This window comes from Nycticebus coucang, chromosome 4 (genome assembly GCF_027406575.1).
Source record: "Nycticebus coucang isolate mNycCou1 chromosome 4, mNycCou1.pri, whole genome shotgun sequence".
NCBI lineage: Eukaryota > Metazoa > Chordata > Mammalia > Primates > Lorisidae > Nycticebus > Nycticebus coucang.
The window spans coordinates 139,359,874-139,380,184 of NC_069783.1; the positions used below are offsets into that span (position 1 = coordinate 139,359,874).

A 20,311-nucleotide genomic window follows, 5' to 3' on the forward strand; every position below is an offset into this window, starting at 1 on the left:
TAACTACATATTAAGTCATTCTTTTAAAGATGCCCTTAATCAGGTAGAAGAAATTCCTAGTTGGCTGAGTTTTTACCATGAATGATATTGAATTTTACCAAATTTTTTCTGTGTTAGTTGATAAGATAATGTAGTTTTTCTTAGCCTATTAGTATTGTGATATCATTGATTGATTTTTACATATTGAACCCATCTTGCACTGCCAATATGAACTTCACTGGCTAGTGGCATATTATTTTATTTACATATTGCTGGATTCAAATTACTAATATTTTGTTGAAGATTTTATTCATTTACATTCATGAGATGTATTGGTCTGAAGTGTCTTTTTCTTGTACTATCTTTGTTCCAGTACCAGTGTAAGCTGACCTCTTAAAACACATTGGGAATTACTCCTTCCTTTTCTATTTTCTAAAAGAGATTATGTGGAAGTGATTTTTTTCCCCCAAATGTTTGGTAGAATTTAAAAATAAAGGCTGGAGTGTAGTGGCTCCCATAATCTTAGCATTCTAGGAGGCCAAGGGGGGAGGACTGCTTGACACCCCGAGTTGAAGAGTCTCTAAAGACAGAGTCTCTCACTTTATCGCCTGAACAAGAGCAAGACCCCATCTCTCAGCTAATAGGAAAATTAGCCAGGCATGGTAGTAAGTGCCTACTCAGAAGGCTGATACAGGAGGATCACTTTGAGAGCAAGACCCCATCTCTCAGCTAATAGGAAAATTAGCCAGGCATGGTAGTAAGTGCCTACTCAGAAGGCTGATACAGGAGGATCACTTTGAGTCCAGGATTTTGAGGTTGCAGTGAGCTATGATGTAATGATGCCACTGCACACTAGTCAAAAGTGAGAGCAAGACTGTCTCAGGGCAGTGCCTGTGGCTCAGTGGGTAGGGCACCAGCCCCACATACCGAGGGTGGCAGGTTCAAACCCAGCCGCAGCCAAACTACAATAAAAAATAGCTGGGCATTGTGGCAGGCGCCTGTTGTCCCAGCTAATTGGGAGGCTGAGGCAAGAGAATAGCCTAAGCCCAGGATTTGAAGGTTGCTGTGAGCTGTGATGCCATAGCACTCTACTGAAGGCGATAAAGTGAGAGACTCTGTCTTTAAAAAAAAAGACTCTGTGTTAAAAAACAAACAAAACAAAATGAGAATTTACAAGTAAACTCACCTAGGCCTGAATATTCTGTTTTTTCTTTTTTTGTAGAGACAGAGTCTGCCTTTATCACCCTTTATCAACCACTTTGACATATCATCTAACTCCAGTAAGAGTAACCCACATAACAAAAATCCCCAAACTACAGATGTTGGTGTGGATGAGGAGAAAAGGGAACACTTCTGCATTGTTGGTGGGAATGCAACCTAATACGTTCCTTTTGAAAAGAAGTTTGGAGAACACTCAGGGATCTAAAAGTAGACCTGCTGTTCAATCCTGCAATCCCTTTACTAGGTGTATATCCAAAAGACCAAAAATCACTTTACAACAAACTAGATTGTTCGTTGCAGCTCAATTCATAATAGCCAAGTCATGTAAGAAGCCCAAGTGCCCATCAACCCATGAATAAAGTAATAATTGTGGTATATGTATACCACAGAATATGATGCAGTCTTTAAAAAGATGGAGACTTTACCTGTTTTATGTTTACATGGATGGAGCTGGAACATATCCTACTTAGTAAAGTATCTCAAGAATGGAAGAAAAAGTATCCAATGTACTAAGTAGTCTTATGAAACCAATTTACAATTACTCACACTTTCATATGAAAGTTAAATCACAACTATAGCCCGGGATAAAGGAGGGAAGACGAGGAGGATGGGAGGGGAGGGAGGAGGTTTGAAGGAGGGAGGGTAAATGGTGGGACTACACCTACGCTATGGTGCATATTGCAAGGATACATGTCTAATCTATTAAGTATAGAGTATAAATGTCTTAACACAATAATTAAATAAATGAGGTGAAGGATATATTAACTAGCTCAATATAAGCATTCCAAATTGCATATAAAATCAGCACATTGTACCCCTTAAATGCATTAATATATACACAATCTATGTGTTTATGACTTAATAAAAAAATATATATTTTTTTTTTAAAAGAATTTGAGCATGAATCCTATGTACTCAATTTTGATATGAGGACAATTAATGACAATTAAGGACACGGTGGGGAAGGGAAGAGCAGAGAGAGGGAAGGAGGGAGAGGGGTAGGGTCTTGGTGTGTGCCACACTTTTTGGGAGCAAGACACGATTGTAAGAGGGACTTTACCTGACAAGTGCAATCAGTGTAACCTGGTTTCTTGTACCCTCAACAAATCCCCAACAATAAAAAAAAAAAGAATTTGAGGGTGGCGCCTGTGGCTCAAGGGGTGGGGCGCCGGTCCCATATGCCGGAGGTGGCGGGTTCAAACCCAGCCCCGGCCAAAAAACAAAACAAAAAAAAATAAAAATAAAAATAAAAAAAAAGAATTTGAGATTCTGAGAAATTGGGTTTTTTCATCTAAGTTGTCAATTTTGTGGGTAGGGTTGTTTATAGTGTTCCTTTTATGTATTATTTATGTTTCTGTAGATTATCCTATTATGCCTGTAGAAACTGTATTTGTTAATTGTTTCTTTCATTCCTGATGTTGGCAATTTGATATTTTTACTTTAGCAATCTACCAAGTTAAGTTCAGGCCATAAATTCTAACCAGCCTTCTCTGGTGGTGGCTTCACTGTCAATTCCATTTTCGAAGGCTTTGCAGTGCTATTCACATCTGTCCCCATGTGTGCCAGCCAGTGGCTACTGGGACCTGGGTATTCATGTACCTTTCAGGTCAGTTCTCAAAGTCTTTAGTAGTCTGCTTAGGATCAGATCCATGCATGTGCAGCTTGGATGTGAAGCCAGGAATTCATAAACAACCTTATGAGGTCACTTGCCCAAGGTATCCTCTCTCTGTACTCTCATATTTTCTAGTTCCCTGGAGGCCCTTGTTTCAATCCTCTGACCCTACACTGAAGCTTTATTTACTCCTCTCTGCTGCCCACTTCCCCCACCACTCCCATATCTGGGGTCAAGTGGTGGAAGGAGAGAGAGAAAAGTGGCATTCTCTCATCTCTAAGGACCATAGAAGTTCTTACTGGAGTAGAAGATTTAGGCATCTGTAGGCCTCCTGTCACTGCCAGGAAACTTTTTTCTGCTCCTCGAGCCCAAGCTTCTCCTTGAGCTCTCTTTGCTCACTTTTGGGCCTCCTCTGAGTCTAGGCCAGAAGACAGTAGAAGGGAAAAAATCGTAAACTACGATCTGTTTCACGTTACTTCAAATTCTGCTCTTCTTCCCCTGCCTGTGGCTATTTCATTTTCAGCATGCTCAAACAGCTGCTCTGTGTATTCTGTTCAAGTTTTGTAGCTCTAGAGTGAAAACTTCCTTCATCCTACCAGAAACTGAGCAGGATTGCATTTCAGAAGACTCACTGTGGCTTTGGAGAGAGTCTCTCCTGGAAGACACTGGAGTCCAGAAGCTAGGAGGCTGGGCAGTCACACGAGGCGGTGGCCATGCAGATGGAGGGCAGTAGGCAGATGTGAAACTGCCCAGTTCTGGTGCTGACAGGATCTGATGACAAGCTGCATGTTAGAGGAGAGGGAGGGCAGATGACACTCAGGCTTCACATTTGGAAGGTAACCTGAGACTCTGGCAAAAGCATTTTCAAGGCAGTGAGTGGTAGGTCATATGCAGCAGAAAGAAGCCAGGAGACGCTCAGGGGCTCTCGGAGAGAAAAAATAGTGGTGGAACCAAGTCCCTAAGGAATAGGGAGAAAATAAGCCTCTGGGCCAAGAACCGCTTCACAGAGAAGAAACATCTTTCCGAGGAATCACACTGGGTCAGTACAGGGTCTGGTAAATCTGATGGCAGAAAGCTGAGGTGGTCAAGCTTTAGATTTGTTTTTCTTCTCTGAATAAGGAAACAAAATAGTTTGCTGGGGAGGCAGAAGGCAGTGGTCAAAATATGCAAAGAGGTGAGGACTTTAAGAGTCACAGGAGATGGGAGAAGAAGGTGATAAGGAATCTATGTGAGGGGCACAGGCACTGATAAAGGACTAACAGGAACCCTGGGTATGAGGGGTGTGGTCTGCACAGCTGGGAAAGGTCAGAACTTGGCTGTATGGCTTGTGCACGTGGGCTCAGCAAAGGGAGAAGGTACAGAACTGATGGGTTATCACCAAGTTAGCAACATCCTCTCTGCCATCCACTGAGAAGTCTTCATTGTTAGGCACACTTCACATGTAAGGAAATAGGGGCAAGTGAGCCAGCTAGAAGTGACAGAGTCAGGATTCAAGGCCAGGTCAGTCTGATTCCCAGGCTGCCCCATGGTTAGGTGGAGGACAAGTACAGGGAAGCAACACACTAGGTGACAGAGGAAGAACCTACCCCAGCAGGGGCTGAGGGACGAACCAGAGGGCCAGGCCAGGTGAGGAAGTAACAGTATACAACTGATTCCTAGAGGAGGCAGAGAGGCCCAGGACACCGGCAGGGCATGCAGTGGCAGACAGAAAAGGGCCTCTGACATGGAAATTAGTGAGCCGGAGCCCAAAGGGTCAGGAGATGGTCAGGGGACAGAGGCAGACAGGGCCTCGCAAGGTCAAGCTGCACGGAGCCAGGTGTTCCATGTGAAGGCATGATGAAGACGCACGGTGTGAGGATGAGGGCCCTGGTGGACCTGAGGGCTGAGACAGAGCAATCCCAGCAGAGGCACCAAGATGTCAGAATGTGGAAGAATGAGTTGAGTATGGAGGGGAATGCTGAAGTGGGCACAGCTGACCAGTCCCTGAGCCTAGATCTGCCCCTGTCGGAGGAGGGTGCTGTATAGATGCAAGTTTTTTCTCCTGGGTGGTTCTTCTTGCCAGATGTTCCATATCTGGATGGCCTCATGAGGACCTTAAAAAGACAGGTGGGTGAGCCAGCTCTGGCAGGCCTGGCATATCCTTAGAAGGGCCTTGATCCAGCCACCAGATGGCAGCTATGAATACTACATAAAGCTTCCAATACCAAAGAATGCCCACAGTTCAGAAGCTGCTTAAACAGCAAATCACCTAGTCATATGGTTGCCTGACCCCTCATCAAAATACTAGAAAACTCCATGTCCGTAGCCGGGCATTGTGGCAGGTGCCTGTAGTCCCAGCTACTTGGAAGGCTGAGACAAGAGAATCACTTGAGCCCAAGAGTTTAAGGTTGCTGTGAGCTGTGATGCCACAGCACTCTACCAAGGGCAATAAAGTGAGACTCTGTTTCAAAAAAGAAAAAAAACAAAACAAAAGAAAACTCCATGTCCTTCCTCACATGGATTTTTCTAATAAAGCACAAGGGGCTAGGCACAGTGGCTCATGCCTTTAATCCTAGCACTTTGGAAGCCCAAGGAGGATTAGTTGAGACCAGGAGTTCTAAGACCAGCTTGGGTAACAGTGAGATCCTGTAGATAAAACAAAAAAATCAGTACAAGAATATGGGGAAGGGGGCAATGGAGGGGGAGGGAGGGTGGAGGGAGGGTGATTGGTGGGTCCACACCTAGGGTGCATCTTGGAAGGGTGCAGGTGAAGTTTACTAAGTGTAGAGTATAAGGGTTTGAACACAATAATTAAGAAAATGCCATGAAGGCTATGTTAACCAGCTCGGTGAAAATATTTCAGACTGTATATGGAACCAGCACACTGTACCTCATGATTGCATTATTGTACACAGCTATGATTTAATAAAAAAAAAAAGAAAAAAGAAAAAAAAATCAGCTGAGTGTGGTGGCACATGTCTGTAGTCCCAGCTATTCAGCTGGATGTCCCTAGGACAAGAAAGGGCCAGCTGGGCTTACTGGGTCCCCACTCCCAGAGCCAGCAACGGAGAGGAAGGAGAGAGAAGGATGCTCTTCAGAGAGGCCCAGCATAGAGACACAGGGTGACAATTCCCAACACTCTTCCTTCACTCATCCTCTGGCCACTAATTGACCATATTTGCAGGGTTTCCAAGCTTTGGAACATCCACTAACTGACCAATTTCCCAGGGTTTCCAAGCTTTGGAACATCAAGTGCTTTGACGAAACAGACCAACACAAGGTTGCCTTATTTTATTCTTCCAAAAAGATTTAAAAAGAAAATGACATACTGTCACTTCTTAAATGAAAAAGGATTTTCATATGACATCAAGTAAGAAGGCCCTATTTATGAATGAAGAACAATCTTTAGGTGGAGAATGTGAAGCTTCCTGAAGCCCCCATGTTGCTCTTGGCTCGAATGGCCATCCTGCCTGCAGCCTGTCATGTAGCCCCTTCTCCCACTGTTCCCTCATGAAAGACCTTCCCTCCTTCTCCATCCCTCACTTCCTGCAGGGCGTACACCTGCCTGGATTAATCTGGAGCCAGCTCTTTCTCCGGAGGGGCTTCCAGGCCAGGTGTCCCTGGCCCTAGTCCACCCTGGCACATAGTACTTCTCTCCCTCTGCATGGGCTAGAGGCAATCAGCCAGCCTACATGGAAGCTACCTCTCAACCCTTGACAGTGAGCTCCTCAAAGGCTAGGCCCAAACCTGTGCCAGTTTATCTCTGAGTTCCCCATATTTGGTTCAGCCCCTGGGACACCAAAGAATACCAAAGTCCCTTGATTGGCACTTCCTTTAGTGCATAAGGATTATCTGTCTTTCAGTGACCCTCACATTACTGTATTGCCTTCTTTAACAAAAAATGGGCCGTCTGGAATCATTAATAAACAGGAATCTTTTTTTTTTTGAGACAGAGTCTCACTTTGTTACCCTTGTTAGAGTGCTGTGGCATCACAGCTCACAGAATGTGAGCCCTAAAGGCCACATTGCAGGTGCTTACATAAACAGTCATTTTTGTAGCAAGCAGAGGCTTCTACACCTGGTCCTGGGTTCCACAGACAGCCTACAGCTACCGTGCTGCTGGCAGGGAGAGGGCCATTGTTCCAGCCCACACACATCTCTGACTGATGCAGGCCCTCAGGATGACCAGGGCTAACCTTCCTACAGCCACGAGCAGCATATCCTCACCCAGAGCAGAGTAGGAGTATCTTTACGGAGATAAAGACCTTTGAGGCTGCTTCACCACAATTCAAGAAAACATATGTTGTTAAAAATGTGTTGCCTTGGGCGGCACCTGTGGCTCAGTGAGTAGGGCGCTGACCCCATATACCAAGGGTAGCGGGTTCAAACCCGGCCTCAGCCAAACTACAACAAAAAATAGCCAGGAGTTGTGACAGGCCCCTGTGGTGCCAGCTACTGGGGAGGCTGAGGCAGGAGGATCGCCTAAGCCCAAGAGTTGGAGGTTGCTGTGAGTTGTGATGCCACGGCACTCTACTGAGGGTGACGAAGTGAGACTCTGTCTCTACAAAAAAAAAAAACAAAAACGTGTTGCCTCGAGTCAATGAAAACAGCTTTCAAACACCCTGGGTACCTGACCTCCCATGGGTGATCCAGTCCCATCGCCTGCCACCAGCTGTGGGCAGGATGAGTTATGAGCGCTGAGGTACATGCCCTCATAGCAATGCCTGCATGAATACAATTGGTTGCATGCACAGTGCAATACACTTCCCATTCACTGTCATGTGATCCTCCCAGCAACTGAGCAGGAGTGTTGAAGGTAAAGAAAACTGGGGCTCAGAAATTATTAACTGGTTTGTTCAAGACCCTAGAATTAGGGGCTTGGGGAGAAGCTTGGCTAACTGTTCATCTTGTAGATGAAGAGACTGAAGTGTAAGGAACCACAGCATAGGTAGGACCTATCCCTAGGCCCAGTGCTCTGTCCACACTGCCACAGAACATTATACCAAATTTGGGGAGGAAACAGTTAAAGAAATTCAAATGTAAAGCTAGCTCAGAATGACAGCACCCAAGCCCCAGAAGGACTCTTAGGACTCTGTCCCGTCCTGGGACTGCTCCTGTGTTCCTGACCTCTCTCTTCTTCTCCTAGTGGCCTCTGTTTTGCTTCTCAGACTAAGCAGGATCAGTCTCATTACTTCCGCTCCAGGTCATGCATACACCTCAGGAGACAGGTCTGCAGCCTCATCTGCACACCTGACTCTCCAAACATTCAACAGGAGCAGGTTCTGCCTGGTCTTCCTTTCTCCAGCTAAATGTCACAAGTTCCTTTATCTGTTCCATTGGTGATAAGCAGAGGGAAACTGTGACATTCTAGTCCTTTCTTCCAAGGATACTGCTAGTACTGCAAAGGGTGTCATGGCAGGCCAGCCCCAACAAGAGATCCTTGCAGGGCCCTACGGTCACCATGGAAGCAAGATGCATAAACTCTCTGCCCTCAAAAAACTTAGGTTTTGTTGAGGAGATGGACAATAAGTAAACAAATCAGTCGATAGCCTTGGAGTATGTGGCCGGCACCCTAACCACTGAGCTACGGGCGCTGAGCCATATTCCAGATATTTTATATAAATAGAAAAAATACAATATGTAGCCTTCTGTGTTTGGCTTTTTATTACTTAACATGTTTTCAAGGTTTATCCATTTAGCAGCACGAATCATCAGTACTTCATTCCTTTTTCATGACTGAATAATATTTCTTTGTATGGATATACCAATTTTCTTTAGCCATTCATTAATGAATACATGGGTTAACTCCACCTTTTGGCTACTGTGAATAATGTTGCTATGATTGTTCATGTACAAATTTTTGTTTAAACACCTGTTTTCAATCCTTTTGGGTCCATACCCAAAAGCAAAATTGCTGGGTTATAGGGGTAATTCTATGTTTAACTTATTGAGAAGCTGTCAAACTATTTTCTATAGTAGCTGTATTATTTTACATTTCATCAGCAACGTATGAGGGTTCTAATATCTCCACGACCTCACCAACACTTGTTATTTTCCTTTTATTTCCTTTTAGTAAGGCCATCCTCATGGGTATGAAGTGGTATTTCATTATGGTTTTGATTCATATTTCCTCAATGATTAATAATAATGTTGGTTATCTTTTCATGTGTTTACTGGCTATTGGCTCTTTGTACTTCTCTGGAGAAAAATGTCTATTCAAGTACTTCTTTCTTTTAATAGATAGTCTGTCTTTTTGTTGTTGAGTTCTAAGTGGTCTTTATAGATTCTGTGCTAAACCCTTATCAAATGTATGGTTTACAAATACTCTCTACCATTCTATGGGCCGTCTTTTCCTTTGTTGATAGTGTCCTTTAATGCACACAAATTTTAAATTTTGATAAAAGTCTAATTTATCTACTTTTTCTCAAATTTTTTTACTAATTTTAGTCTTCTTTTTTTCTTAGTCAGTCTAGCTGTAAGTATTTTCTAATTTCTCTCGTGATTCCATCTTTGATCTACTGGTTCTTTAAGGGTGTGCTATTGTTTAATTTTCCCATACATGAGCATTTTCCAGGGTGTCTTCTGTAATAGATTACTAGTTTCATTCCACTGTGATTACAAAAGGTACTTCATATGATTTGAATCTTTTAAAATTTATCAAGACTTACTTTGTGGCCTAACATATGGTCTACCCTGTGTTCTACCCAAATGTTCTTCACTTTGAGAAGAAAGTGTATTCTGCTGTCGTTATGTGGAGGGTTCTGTATGTGTCTGTTTAGTCTAGTTGGTTTAACAGTACAAAAGAATTTTTTTAGCAATGCAGTTATATGATCAAATTCCCATTTTAACATGTTATTCTGTAACATGTTCAAACATGCTATTTGAAGAACTGGCTGGAGGCAGGAAGACAGTGAGGAGGCTATTGCAAACATCTAGGTAAGAGAGGATGGTACCTGGACTAGGGTGTTGCTGTAAAGCTAGAGAATAGCAAATGGTTTCAAGAGGAAAATGGAAGTAGAAAGTAGGCTCCCTGCTACATGACATGGTCCATAGTCCAGAAAGAGATAGAGAGGCCCTAGGATGACCTACAGGAGTCTGCCTAGAACATTTTCTGGGCTTTGACCCAGCTGGCAGCCATTAACCAGGCCCTGGGAGAACCAGACCAGACAGCTGCCTCTCATTGAGGGCTACCCCAACCTGACTCCAAGACAGGCAAAAAATTACAAACCACAACTCTCTGACATTAGCCGGAGAACTTTGGGTGGAGGACATTGCCTTAAAGAGAAGGCCCCCACCAAGGCTATGTTTAAAGAATAACCTTGACATAACCTTTCTATAAATGCGTAAGAGCTGCCTGAAGTCTTCTCCTTCACATACATTAATTCATTTGTGCTTCAAAAGCCAAAAGAAGAGGAATCCTACCATTTCTCACTGATGGGTGGGGCATGTGCTACCTTAAATTATACTTGTTTGTTTCTATTCTATGTCCTTGCCCAGAAGACTACTCCCTGGGGAACACAAGCTATGAGCTGCAACTTATGAAATGAAGGAGGGGGATCCTGAGGCTGCTACCTCAGGGGTCCCCATTTCTCCTACAGGAAGTGCAGGTTAGCAAGCTCTAGCACTGCCCAGCTGTAAAAGAATCCTTTCCCACTGGCTGCCCAGGAAAACTGTTCTAGAATGACTACTGCCATAAATGCCACCTGCTATATTACATTCAGGAAGTTCCCAGAAAATGAAGCAAACAAGTGAGACAAAAGAGAAAGTCAGACTGATATTTGATGCCCTTCAATGTTTACTGAGGAACCAGAACTGGGGGACCCCCAACTCAAAAAGCCATGGTGTGGGCTCAGCGCCTGTGCCTCAAACGCCTAAGCCGCCAGCTACATACAGCTTTGGACGGGTTGGGATCCAGCCCAAGACCGCCAAACAACAATGATGGCTGCAACCATAAAAAAAAAAAAAAAAAAAAAAATAGCCGGGCGTTGTGGTGGGTGCCTGTAGTCCCAGCTACTTGGGAGGTGGAGGCAGGAGAATAGCTTTAGTCTAGGAGTTGGAGGTTGCTTTGAGCTGTGATGCCATGGCATTCTACCCAGGGTGACAGCTTGAGGCTCTGTCTCCAAAAAAAAGACATGATGCAGAGCATGGTGACCAATGTCACAGCCTGTCTCATCCTGCTTTATGTTGAAGGTCACTCCATAGGACTCATTGTCTCCCACCCAGCCTGTGGGCAGTCCTGGAGAACAGTGCTCAGCCTCCTTCTCAGCATCCTCCCCCGAGAATGCACCAGTCTAATGGAAGCACACGCCATTCCACTTATGACTTCAGCAGGATCCCGCTGCCCAGCTTCCACTCCTGGTGGTGTAGGAACATTTTTCATCTGTCTATGGGCAGGCAAGGGAATGAGGAGGCAGGTGCTTTCACACACTGCTATTGGGGTCTCATAATACAACCCGTATGGAAGGTAGTTTAATAATATCTCACAGAATTACAAAGGCAGACTCCCATGGACTCAGCAAGCCAGCTTACTGGCTTCATGTATACTCATATGTGTATGAAATTAAATACTTGCGAAGTTACTCAGTGCAGCACTGCATGTCAGCAAAATAAGGAAACAACCTAAATTCTCATCAAGAAGTCATAAGTTATGGTTCGGTGCCTGTAGCACAGTGGTTGCAGTGCCAGCCACACACACTGAGGGTGGTGGGTTTGAACTCGGCCCAGGCCAGCTAAACAACAATAACAACTGCAACAAAAAACTAGCCGGATGTTGTGGCGGGCACCTGTAGTCCCAGCTACTTGGGAGGCTGAGGCAAGAGAATCACTTAAGCCCAAGAGTTGGAGGTTGCTGTGATGCCACGGCACTCTACCAAGGGCAACATAGTGAGATTCTATCTCAAAAAAAAAAAAAAAAGAGGAGGTCATAGTTTAAATTATTTTACAATATATGTACAGTCACACAATGAAATACTACACTGCTTTAAGAACAAAGAATAAATATTTTATGTACTAATAGGGAAAAACCTCCAAGAAATACAGCCAAATGGAAAACAAGCAAGGTATAGAACTGCATTTATGTTGAAATAAGTACCTATCTGAATTATATATGTAAAGGTACAAGTATCTCAGGTTACCTCTGGATAGGAAAAAAAGAGGGTGGGTGGCTAAGGACAGGAGGAAAGAGATTTCAGCACAGATTTTTGAAGCTGTTAGTTTGTGAATCACATATTACATATTAAAAGTAAGTTATTAAAGTAATAAAAGGCTCTCTCGGGACATCTTAGCTTGCCTCCTACCTTTGCAAACACAGCTGGTCTGGCTAAATGGTTTCAATCTCTGTCAGGAGGACACTGGGGAAAAGTCTGGCCTGAGGCACAGGTATATGACCCTGGACTCCTACCTCTGAATGCTGGTTCTGAACCTGACCCACTGTGACCTCTGGAGTGTCTACTGACGTTCAGACACACATGGTTCCTGCCTACCACAAACACTTCCACCCCAAATCTGCTGCCTTACAGAATGCCTGAGTGCCTCCCTGCTGAGGAGGCAGAGCTAAGTAGGAAGGGCACACACACACATTCACCTTCTAGGTTGTTCCAGACTTGCCTGGGTTTCCTGGTCACCATTGCTCCTCACCCTCTTATAATTCCCATTCCCTCCAACCCACGATACCACACATCTATACTCGCCACAGTGAATGCTCACTACCTGAATGGGTGCTCATCAATCGGACAGCCTTGGCCTTGGCCAGCTCCAGGGCGGTGATCCACTGCTGTCGTTCCGCCTCTGAGCTGGCCTTGAGGTGGTAGGTCCTTGCCCCACTGACCAGCAAGATACCACAAGTGTCCTCCTTGTCAATGTGCACAGTGGACAGGTTGATGGTTCCACGGCAGGTGTGGGCCATTTCACCCTGATTTCTGTAGGATGCAAAGAAGGTACAGGGTGAGGCTTCCAGATTCAAGAAAAAAGCTCCAGACTAAAGACACTCTCTAGGCAAATCCTCAGTATTTCAGCCCCTCAGAGCCAAATGAGACTCGGTGCCCAAGTTGCAAGATGATGTCTATTGGGATTGACTAGTCATGGTTTGTCTGAAGGGGACTCTGAGGCCACCTCTGCCCTCCATGGGGAGAGTGGGGCAGATGTAAGGGGGCCTGAATTAGAGCCATGTCGTCTGAGCTCTTCATGATATCAGAAGTGAAGAGGAGTGACTGCCTAGGGTCCTGCAAGGCAGAGCAGACCTCAGACTCCATGCCGTACTCTTTCCAGGACGTATCAGAACCACAGGTAGGAGTATTTGAGATCCTGCCACTAAAACTGGGATTTAAGGCCCAGAGCGCCAGCAGGTGGCCTCAGAGGCATCTCCTTCTGGGAGTGATTCTGGGGCCAGCATCATCCCCAGTGCTGTCCTTTTGTTACCACAAGACCCACAAGGTGAGGATGCTACAATTCTCCCCTGGCTCTGCAACATGAGCACTACCTCATGACAAAGTACGGTCCCATTTGCTAGTTACAAGATTGTGGAGCTAATGGTATCATGGCAAGGGGAAGCAGAAGTGATTAGAATGTCAAAGAAAATTCAGAACCCCCAATGATGTAACAAATCTCTTTCTACAGAGGGCACTGAAAAAGGAAAAGCAACGATAGTCAACATTTAATATTGCCAGTGGGCTGAGCACAGTGGCTCACACTGTAATCCCAGTACTCTGAGAGGCTGAGGCAAGAGGTCCACTTGAGCTCAGGAGTTTAAGACCAGCCTGAGGAAGTAAGAGACCCTGTCTCTCTTAAAAATAGAAAAACTAGTCAGGCATTGTAGCAGGCACCTGTAGTCTCACCTACTTGGGAGGTTGAGGCCAAAGGATTGCTTGAACTCAGGAATTTGAGGTTGTTGCAAGTTAGGCTAACACTACAGCACTCTAGCCTGGGGCAACAGTGTAAGACTCTGTCTCAAAAGAAAAAAAAAAAGTAAAGAAAGAAAGAAAATACTGCCAATGGCAGCACCTCATCTGGCAATTTTCTGCTGCACTTTAGTTTTCATTTCTTTTTCCTAGACGTCATTATCTGTCATTTTCTTGATTTTTCTACCAGTTCTAAAGTCAAATGATGTGCAATTTAAGAAGACATTCACCTTCTTTTGAGCAGCTATTGCCTTTTCTGATTCCCTTCTGCTTTAGTCACATTCCTTAGAGGAGATGATACATAAACACCTGAAGGAAAGTGCTAATAACTTTCACTTAAAGGAAACTTTCCAATTATAAATCTAGCATATCTGGACATGCCTACTGGAAGGCTGATATTTCAGACTTAAGGACATTTTAGGCTAGAGATTGTTCAGGTGTCAAATAGTGTAGAGAGATACCCCAAAATGACACTATGGCTTAGCTTAAAAAGAAGACGGGGGTGGGCACTGTTCTAGGTAAAGGGAACATCCAAGAAAAGATCACAAGGAAATGAGGAGTTTATGGCTTTCAAAGAATAGAAAAAAATTCTGTGGCCAGAATATTGAGAAAAGAGTAGACAAAAGAAAAATGAAGCTAGAAAATCATGCAGGGACCAAATGCAGCACCTTCCAGGCTACATTAAGGATTTGGACTCTTATTCTGAAGCTAAAACAGTGAGCATTGGGGGCCTAAAATCAAGAAACAGCAGAGGTGGCCAAGGTTTCCACAGATTCTTGTGGAAAAATGGGGGGAAAAAGTGATATGTGCAAGGCAGGAAATGGAAGTCAGGCCACTGGGTAAAATCATGATGAGTTGTAAGTTATCCAGTGGTGATCATACAGAATTACAATCCATGGAAATACATGAGTCGATACTGATGTAAGTAAACAACTAAAGGAAGAAATAAATGTGGGGGAAGGGAGAAATAGTCCTTAACACAAGTAGATGAAATTATGGGCACAGAAAATTAATAAATGCAAGATGGAATCTCTGATTGGATTATTAAAAGGACAAAAAGACTGGAAGAATGAGTGAAATTCTAATAAAGTCTGGACTTTAGGGGAGGTGGACCAAGATGGCGGCTAAGTAACAGCTTCCCTGCAACTGGGCACGCTGAGTCTGGGGAGATAAAACTCCAGGCATCTCTGGCTGGTGGAATCTGCCTATAATCATCCCTTTGAGGATACAGGGAGTCAGCAAGGGACTTCTGGACCCCAAGAGGAGGACAAAAACTGGCAAGTGGTTGCTTGTATTCGATCGACCTAATCCCACTGGCAACCGTAAGTACAAGCAGCAGTGAGACTGCAAACCGGAAAGGCCTTACCTGTGAACTGTTTTGCCGTTTTTGGACTTGGCACTCAGTTGAACTGCCTTGGGGAGAGCTTGAGCAGGAGTGCGGAGAACTTTGGGCATTGTCTAGGGCCCCAGACTGAGCCACTGAGCCGGAAAGAACTAATAGTGTTCGGCTATGGGCCGCAGGGAGCCATTGTGAGAGAAATGCTCCGGCAAGCTCCACCCTCAGGGTTGCAGAGCAAGGATCGGGCGGGAGCTAGTAACCTGGTGACTGAGCAGCCTAAAAGGGCGGGGACTGAGCTACCTTACAGCCTTAAACTTCGGGGGCAGAGTGAGATCAGTTTTGGCACACTGGAGCCTCAGGCTGTTGCCCTGGGTAGAGTGCCATGGTGTCACAGCTCATAGCAACCTCAAACTCCAGGCTTGGTGCTGCCCAGACCTCCATAAGAGCTGTGTCGCAACTCCCAACCTGCAACCCACGACCCATGCCCTCCGGGCCTCCACATGCCCTGACCAGGAACTGTGGGAGCCCCACAACCCTACATCCTCCCTCCTGTACCCTCCCTGCCTCGACACCGCTTGTCTGGCCAGGGACTCTGGTAGCTGCATGCCCTCTGGAGCCCTCCCTGCCTCGGTGCAGAGCCCTTCTCCTGGCCAGAGACTGCTGGAGCCTTGGGCTCTCTGTGCCAAAGTCACTGTGCGCCAGGCACTCACAGAACCGGGCGCACCACCTCCCACCCTGTTGCTGGATCTGGGTGTGTCACACTCCAGAGCTGCTTCCACAACCAGAACTCCCTGGCTGGGGCAGCCCCAGAGGAACTACACAGGGTCACTCCCGACAAAGATCCAGCAATGATAGAGTGATCCCACTGGGATCTAATCTTGGAGAGACACCTCCCCAACTCTGAGGATGGCCAGAGGCAACAGTGAAAAACAATCATGAGGCGAAATCAACAGAAAATCTCTGGCAATATGAATAATCAGAGTAGATCAACTCCCCCAAGGATCAATGGGGCAGACACAGCACAAGATCCTACGCACAAACAAATAACTGAGATGTCAGAAATTGAATTCAGAACTTGGATAGCAAATAAGATCGAACTAGAATTCCAAGCAGTAACCCAAAAGATATCTCAAGAATTCAACGAATTCAAAGACCAAATGACCAAAGATTTTGATACACTGAGACAAGAAGTTGCAGCCCTCAAAGATATGACAAACATAGTAGAATCCCTCAGTAACAGAATGGAGCAAGCAGAAAAAAGGATTTCTGACATTGAAGACAAAGCTTTAGAACGCTCCCAAACTCTCAAAGAGGAAGAGAAATGGAGGGCAAAAACAGATCACTCTCTCAGAGAGCTCTGGGATAATTGGAAGAAAATCAATATTTGTCTTATAGGGATCTCTGAAAGTGACGAAGTGGCTTCACAAGACACAGAGTCACTTCTCCATGAGATTATGAAGGAGAACTTTCCAGACATGCCAAGAGATTCTGAAATTCAGATAGCAGACAGTTTCAGAATTCCAGCACGACTCAACACAAATAAGACATCCCCCAGACACATCATAATCAATTTCACTAAAGTTAATATGAAGGAGAAAATTCTGAAAGCAGACGAAAGAAAACCATCACCTACAAGGGCAAGAATATTAGAATAACTGCCTATCTCTCTTCTGAAGCCTTTAAAGCTAGAAGAGGATGGTCATCGACTTTTAATCTCCTAAAACAAAATAACTTTCAACCCAGGATCCTGTACCCAGCTAAAGTGAGTTTCATTTATGACAGAGAAATTAAATACTTCAATGACATTCACATGTTGAAGAAATCTGCCATAACTAAACCAGCTCTCCAGGATATTCTCAGACCTATCCTCCATAAAGACCAGCGTAATCCTCCACCATAAAAGTAAACCCACCCAGAAAATTTTGATCAAATTCCAACTTCCACAGTCGCAAAAGGATTAAAAATGTTCACTGGACTCTCGAAAGGCTTATCAATATTCTCAATTAATGTGAATGGTTTAAATTGTCCTCTAAAGAGGCACAGGTTGGCTGACTAAATACAAAAACTCAAGCCAGATATCTGCTGCATACAAGAATCGCATCTTATATTAAAAAACAAATATAGACTGAAGGTGAAGGGATGGTCATCTATACTCCAGGCAAATGGAAAGCAGAAAAAAGCAGGCGTTGCAATCCTATTCACAGATGCAAAAGGCTTTAAACCAACCGAAATAAGGAAGGATAAGGATGGACACTTCATATTTGTTAAAGGTAATAATCAATATGATGAGATTTCAATTATTAATATTTATGCACCCAACCAGAATGCACCTCAATTTATAAGAGAAACTCTAACAGATGTGAGCAACTTGATTTCCTCCAGTTCCATAGTAGTTGGAGATTTTAAAAGCCCCCCTAGCAGTGCTGGATAGATCCTCCAAAAGGAAGCTAAGCAAAGAAATTTTAGATTTAAACTTAACCATTCAACATCTGGACTTAACAGACATCTACAGAACATTTCATCCCAACAAAACTGAATACACATTCGTCTCATCAGCCCGGAGAACATACTCCAAAATCGACCACATCCTAGGCCACAAATCTAAACTCTGCAAATTAAAAAAAATAGAAATTATTCCTTGCATCTTCTCAGACCATCATGGAATAAAAGTTGAGCTCAATAACAACAGGAACCTGCATACCCATACAAAAACATGGAAGCTAAACAACCTTATGCTGAAGGATAGACAGGTTATAGAAGAGATTAAGAAGAAAATCACCAAATTTTTGGAACAAAACAACAATGAAGACACGAATTACCAGAACCTCTGGATACTGCAAAGGCAGTCCTAAGAGGGAAATTTATAGCACTGCAACCCTTCCTCAAGAAAACGGAAAGAGAGAATCCAAAAGAGAAACTCTGAACCATAAAACCCAGAATAAGTCCCCCGAACGCTCCAACCCCAGGACCCGGCTTTGACTGCTAAAGCCGGGAAGCTACTGAAGCCGTGGACCTGGCTTTAGCTGCTGAGGCCGTGAACTTGGCTTCAGCCCCAGGAGCCAGCTACAACAGATAAAACCACAAGCCTGCCAACGACCATGTGAACTCAGCACTCCCCCTACAGCCGATTGCAGTCGCCAGTTTGCAGGAGAACCAGGGAACAGAGCGGAAAGACTTGAGAAGCGTGCACACCTGCACTGAGTGGGAAGGTCGGTCGCAAGTGCTGTCTGGAAAAGAACAGCAGAGGTTACACAATTCTTAGGCGACAAACTTGCAGAAATTCCAAAATGGCGATCGGCCATGGAAGGTGGTTACCATGGTAACAGTATAAACTGTAAATCAGGTATAAGCCTAGGAACCACTCACAGCGCCACCTGATGTCCAGAAAGTATATTGCAGTATGAATATATTCCTACGAAAGTTGATCCCTACAGCAGACATATAGATAAATATAGGTATATCTCTACACACAAGAATATTTTTCAAGTTGGTGCCTTTTTTTTCCTTTTTTTCTGGTTTTCGTGCTTTTTTTGTTTGTTTTGTTTTTGTCTATTTTTTCCTCACCATTTTCTTAGAGGAGATTTCGATAACTTTTTATTGTTACTTTTTATATAAATATATTTTTTATTTCTAGGTCTTCTAATTTTAATTTCTTCTTTCTTCTCATTTAACATTCCTAATAACACCACTTTTTTCTCTCTTTTTTCCTTTCTTTCAATTATTTTACAATTATCACTATTTTTATTGCACTTGTTCTTATATTTCTGTTGTCGTGGCTGTTACCTGTATATCTATGCGTTTCCATCTGTCTCTGTATCTATGGGCCCGTGTGCCTAGTAACCTTTGTATCTGTTTATTTGTTCATTTGGTCTCAATGAGCTTGGTGTTATGACCTGCAACTCTGAGCTCCTAACACTCCCCTCCACTCTCACTCCGTGATCTGGAGACCTGCCCCCCCAGGAGTCCAGATTCTTGGGTGAACTCTCGAGAGGTGCAGACAGGACCTGGACTGCAGCTAGCCAGTGCTGACTCTGTAGCAAAGGAGCGAGAAGACAACGGTCGGCTAAGAGGGAATTATACTGGAGCGGTGGTGCCCCAAGGTGCAGAGCAACAGCCATCTTCAGCAATAACAAGGCCCACCCCCAGATATCCCATAGCCTCTCCTCCTATCTTCCTGGGCAACCAGATGAGGCTGAGCATCTTCTCAGATGGCAACCGCCATGGAACAGACCTGGGACTGAAACACAGGCCCCATGAGTAAAGGGTTTGCCTGAGGCAGCACTGACCTGTGTGGAACACGGGGACTAGAAAACACACCCGCAGAGCCGGGAAACTCCCAATGTGGGGCTGATCCAGAGGACCGCTTGACTGAGCCTAAGATGCACCTGGCCTCAGGGGATCACCAGCCTATAGACAAAGGAGGCCAAGAGGCTGCAGCCGACAACTGATCGTGCTGCGAATACAAACTCACAGGACTAAAGACAGGGCCTGAGGCAAGGTTCTGGGAACTCAAATCAGCCTCTCCTCTGCAGAAGAATCTAGCAGGGTCAGAAACAAACTCCCACAGCGTTGTTCCATTCACCCAGTAACATAAACTAAGGGTGGGGCTGGAACTGAGTGAACACCTCCAGCCTCCATCAAGTGCCCGAGGTTGACAGGCCACACCACCCCCTGCTGGATAAAGACAGAGAGTAACGGCCTAGTCGAGCAGACACAGACTACCCTGTGACTTAGGCAGGTGCAAACCCCTGGAGTATCTACTTACTGCAGACAACTGACTGGGTCACAGTCCTGTGGGGATAGCAGAGACTGGGTGTGACAGAGATGCAAGGTGGGGAAGGAGGCATCAATCTTCCCAGACTGATCTATTTACTGGGTGGCTCTTCCTGACTCCACGCAGCACTGGAGCAAGCCATATTAGAGCAGTCACCAGACCCCTGTGATCCAGTACCCAGGGACCTCTTGAACTCTCCCACCCAAGGCAACTGCTGACTGAGACAATTGACTAGGACCTTTTGAACTGAGCCACTCACCTGGGGACTATCCAGGTGGTGCCCTGGGTGTGTGGTTGTAGGAAGGTTTGATTTTCCTTTTCCATTTGTTGCCTGTGGTGGGTGGGGTGACTTAATTGCTGGTATTTCTCCACAGCTGAGACTTCAACCCAGAGTAACTGTTTCACTAGGGTCAAACAGAAACCAGCAGAAAACAAGACAGAACCACTTAGCCCCTCTACACCAAATAGGGCCCCAGTTTCTCAGGCCACAGCACTGTACGGGTCCTCGAAAA

General features: G+C 44.8%; 1 protein-coding gene across 5 annotated transcripts in view; it reads right to left on the bottom strand.

Annotated features, from left to right (window-relative positions):
- The window catches only part of OSBP2 (oxysterol binding protein 2), a 191,451-nt gene that overhangs the window by 130,462 nt on the left and 40,678 nt on the right, over positions 1 to 20,311 (bottom strand). For 3 of the 5 annotated variants that reach the window (XM_053586846.1, XM_053586844.1, XM_053586845.1), the window contains exons 2-3: positions 12,500 to 12,708; positions 3,445 to 3,594 (exon numbers count right to left, since the gene is read on the bottom strand). In XM_053586846.1, the coding sequence (XP_053442821.1) occupies positions 3,445 to 3,594; positions 12,500 to 12,708 (359 nt within the window). The remainder of the gene's footprint in view (positions 1 to 3,444; positions 3,595 to 12,499; positions 12,709 to 20,311) is intronic. The other 2 variants (XM_053586847.1, XM_053586849.1) reach the window with 1 other exon arrangement.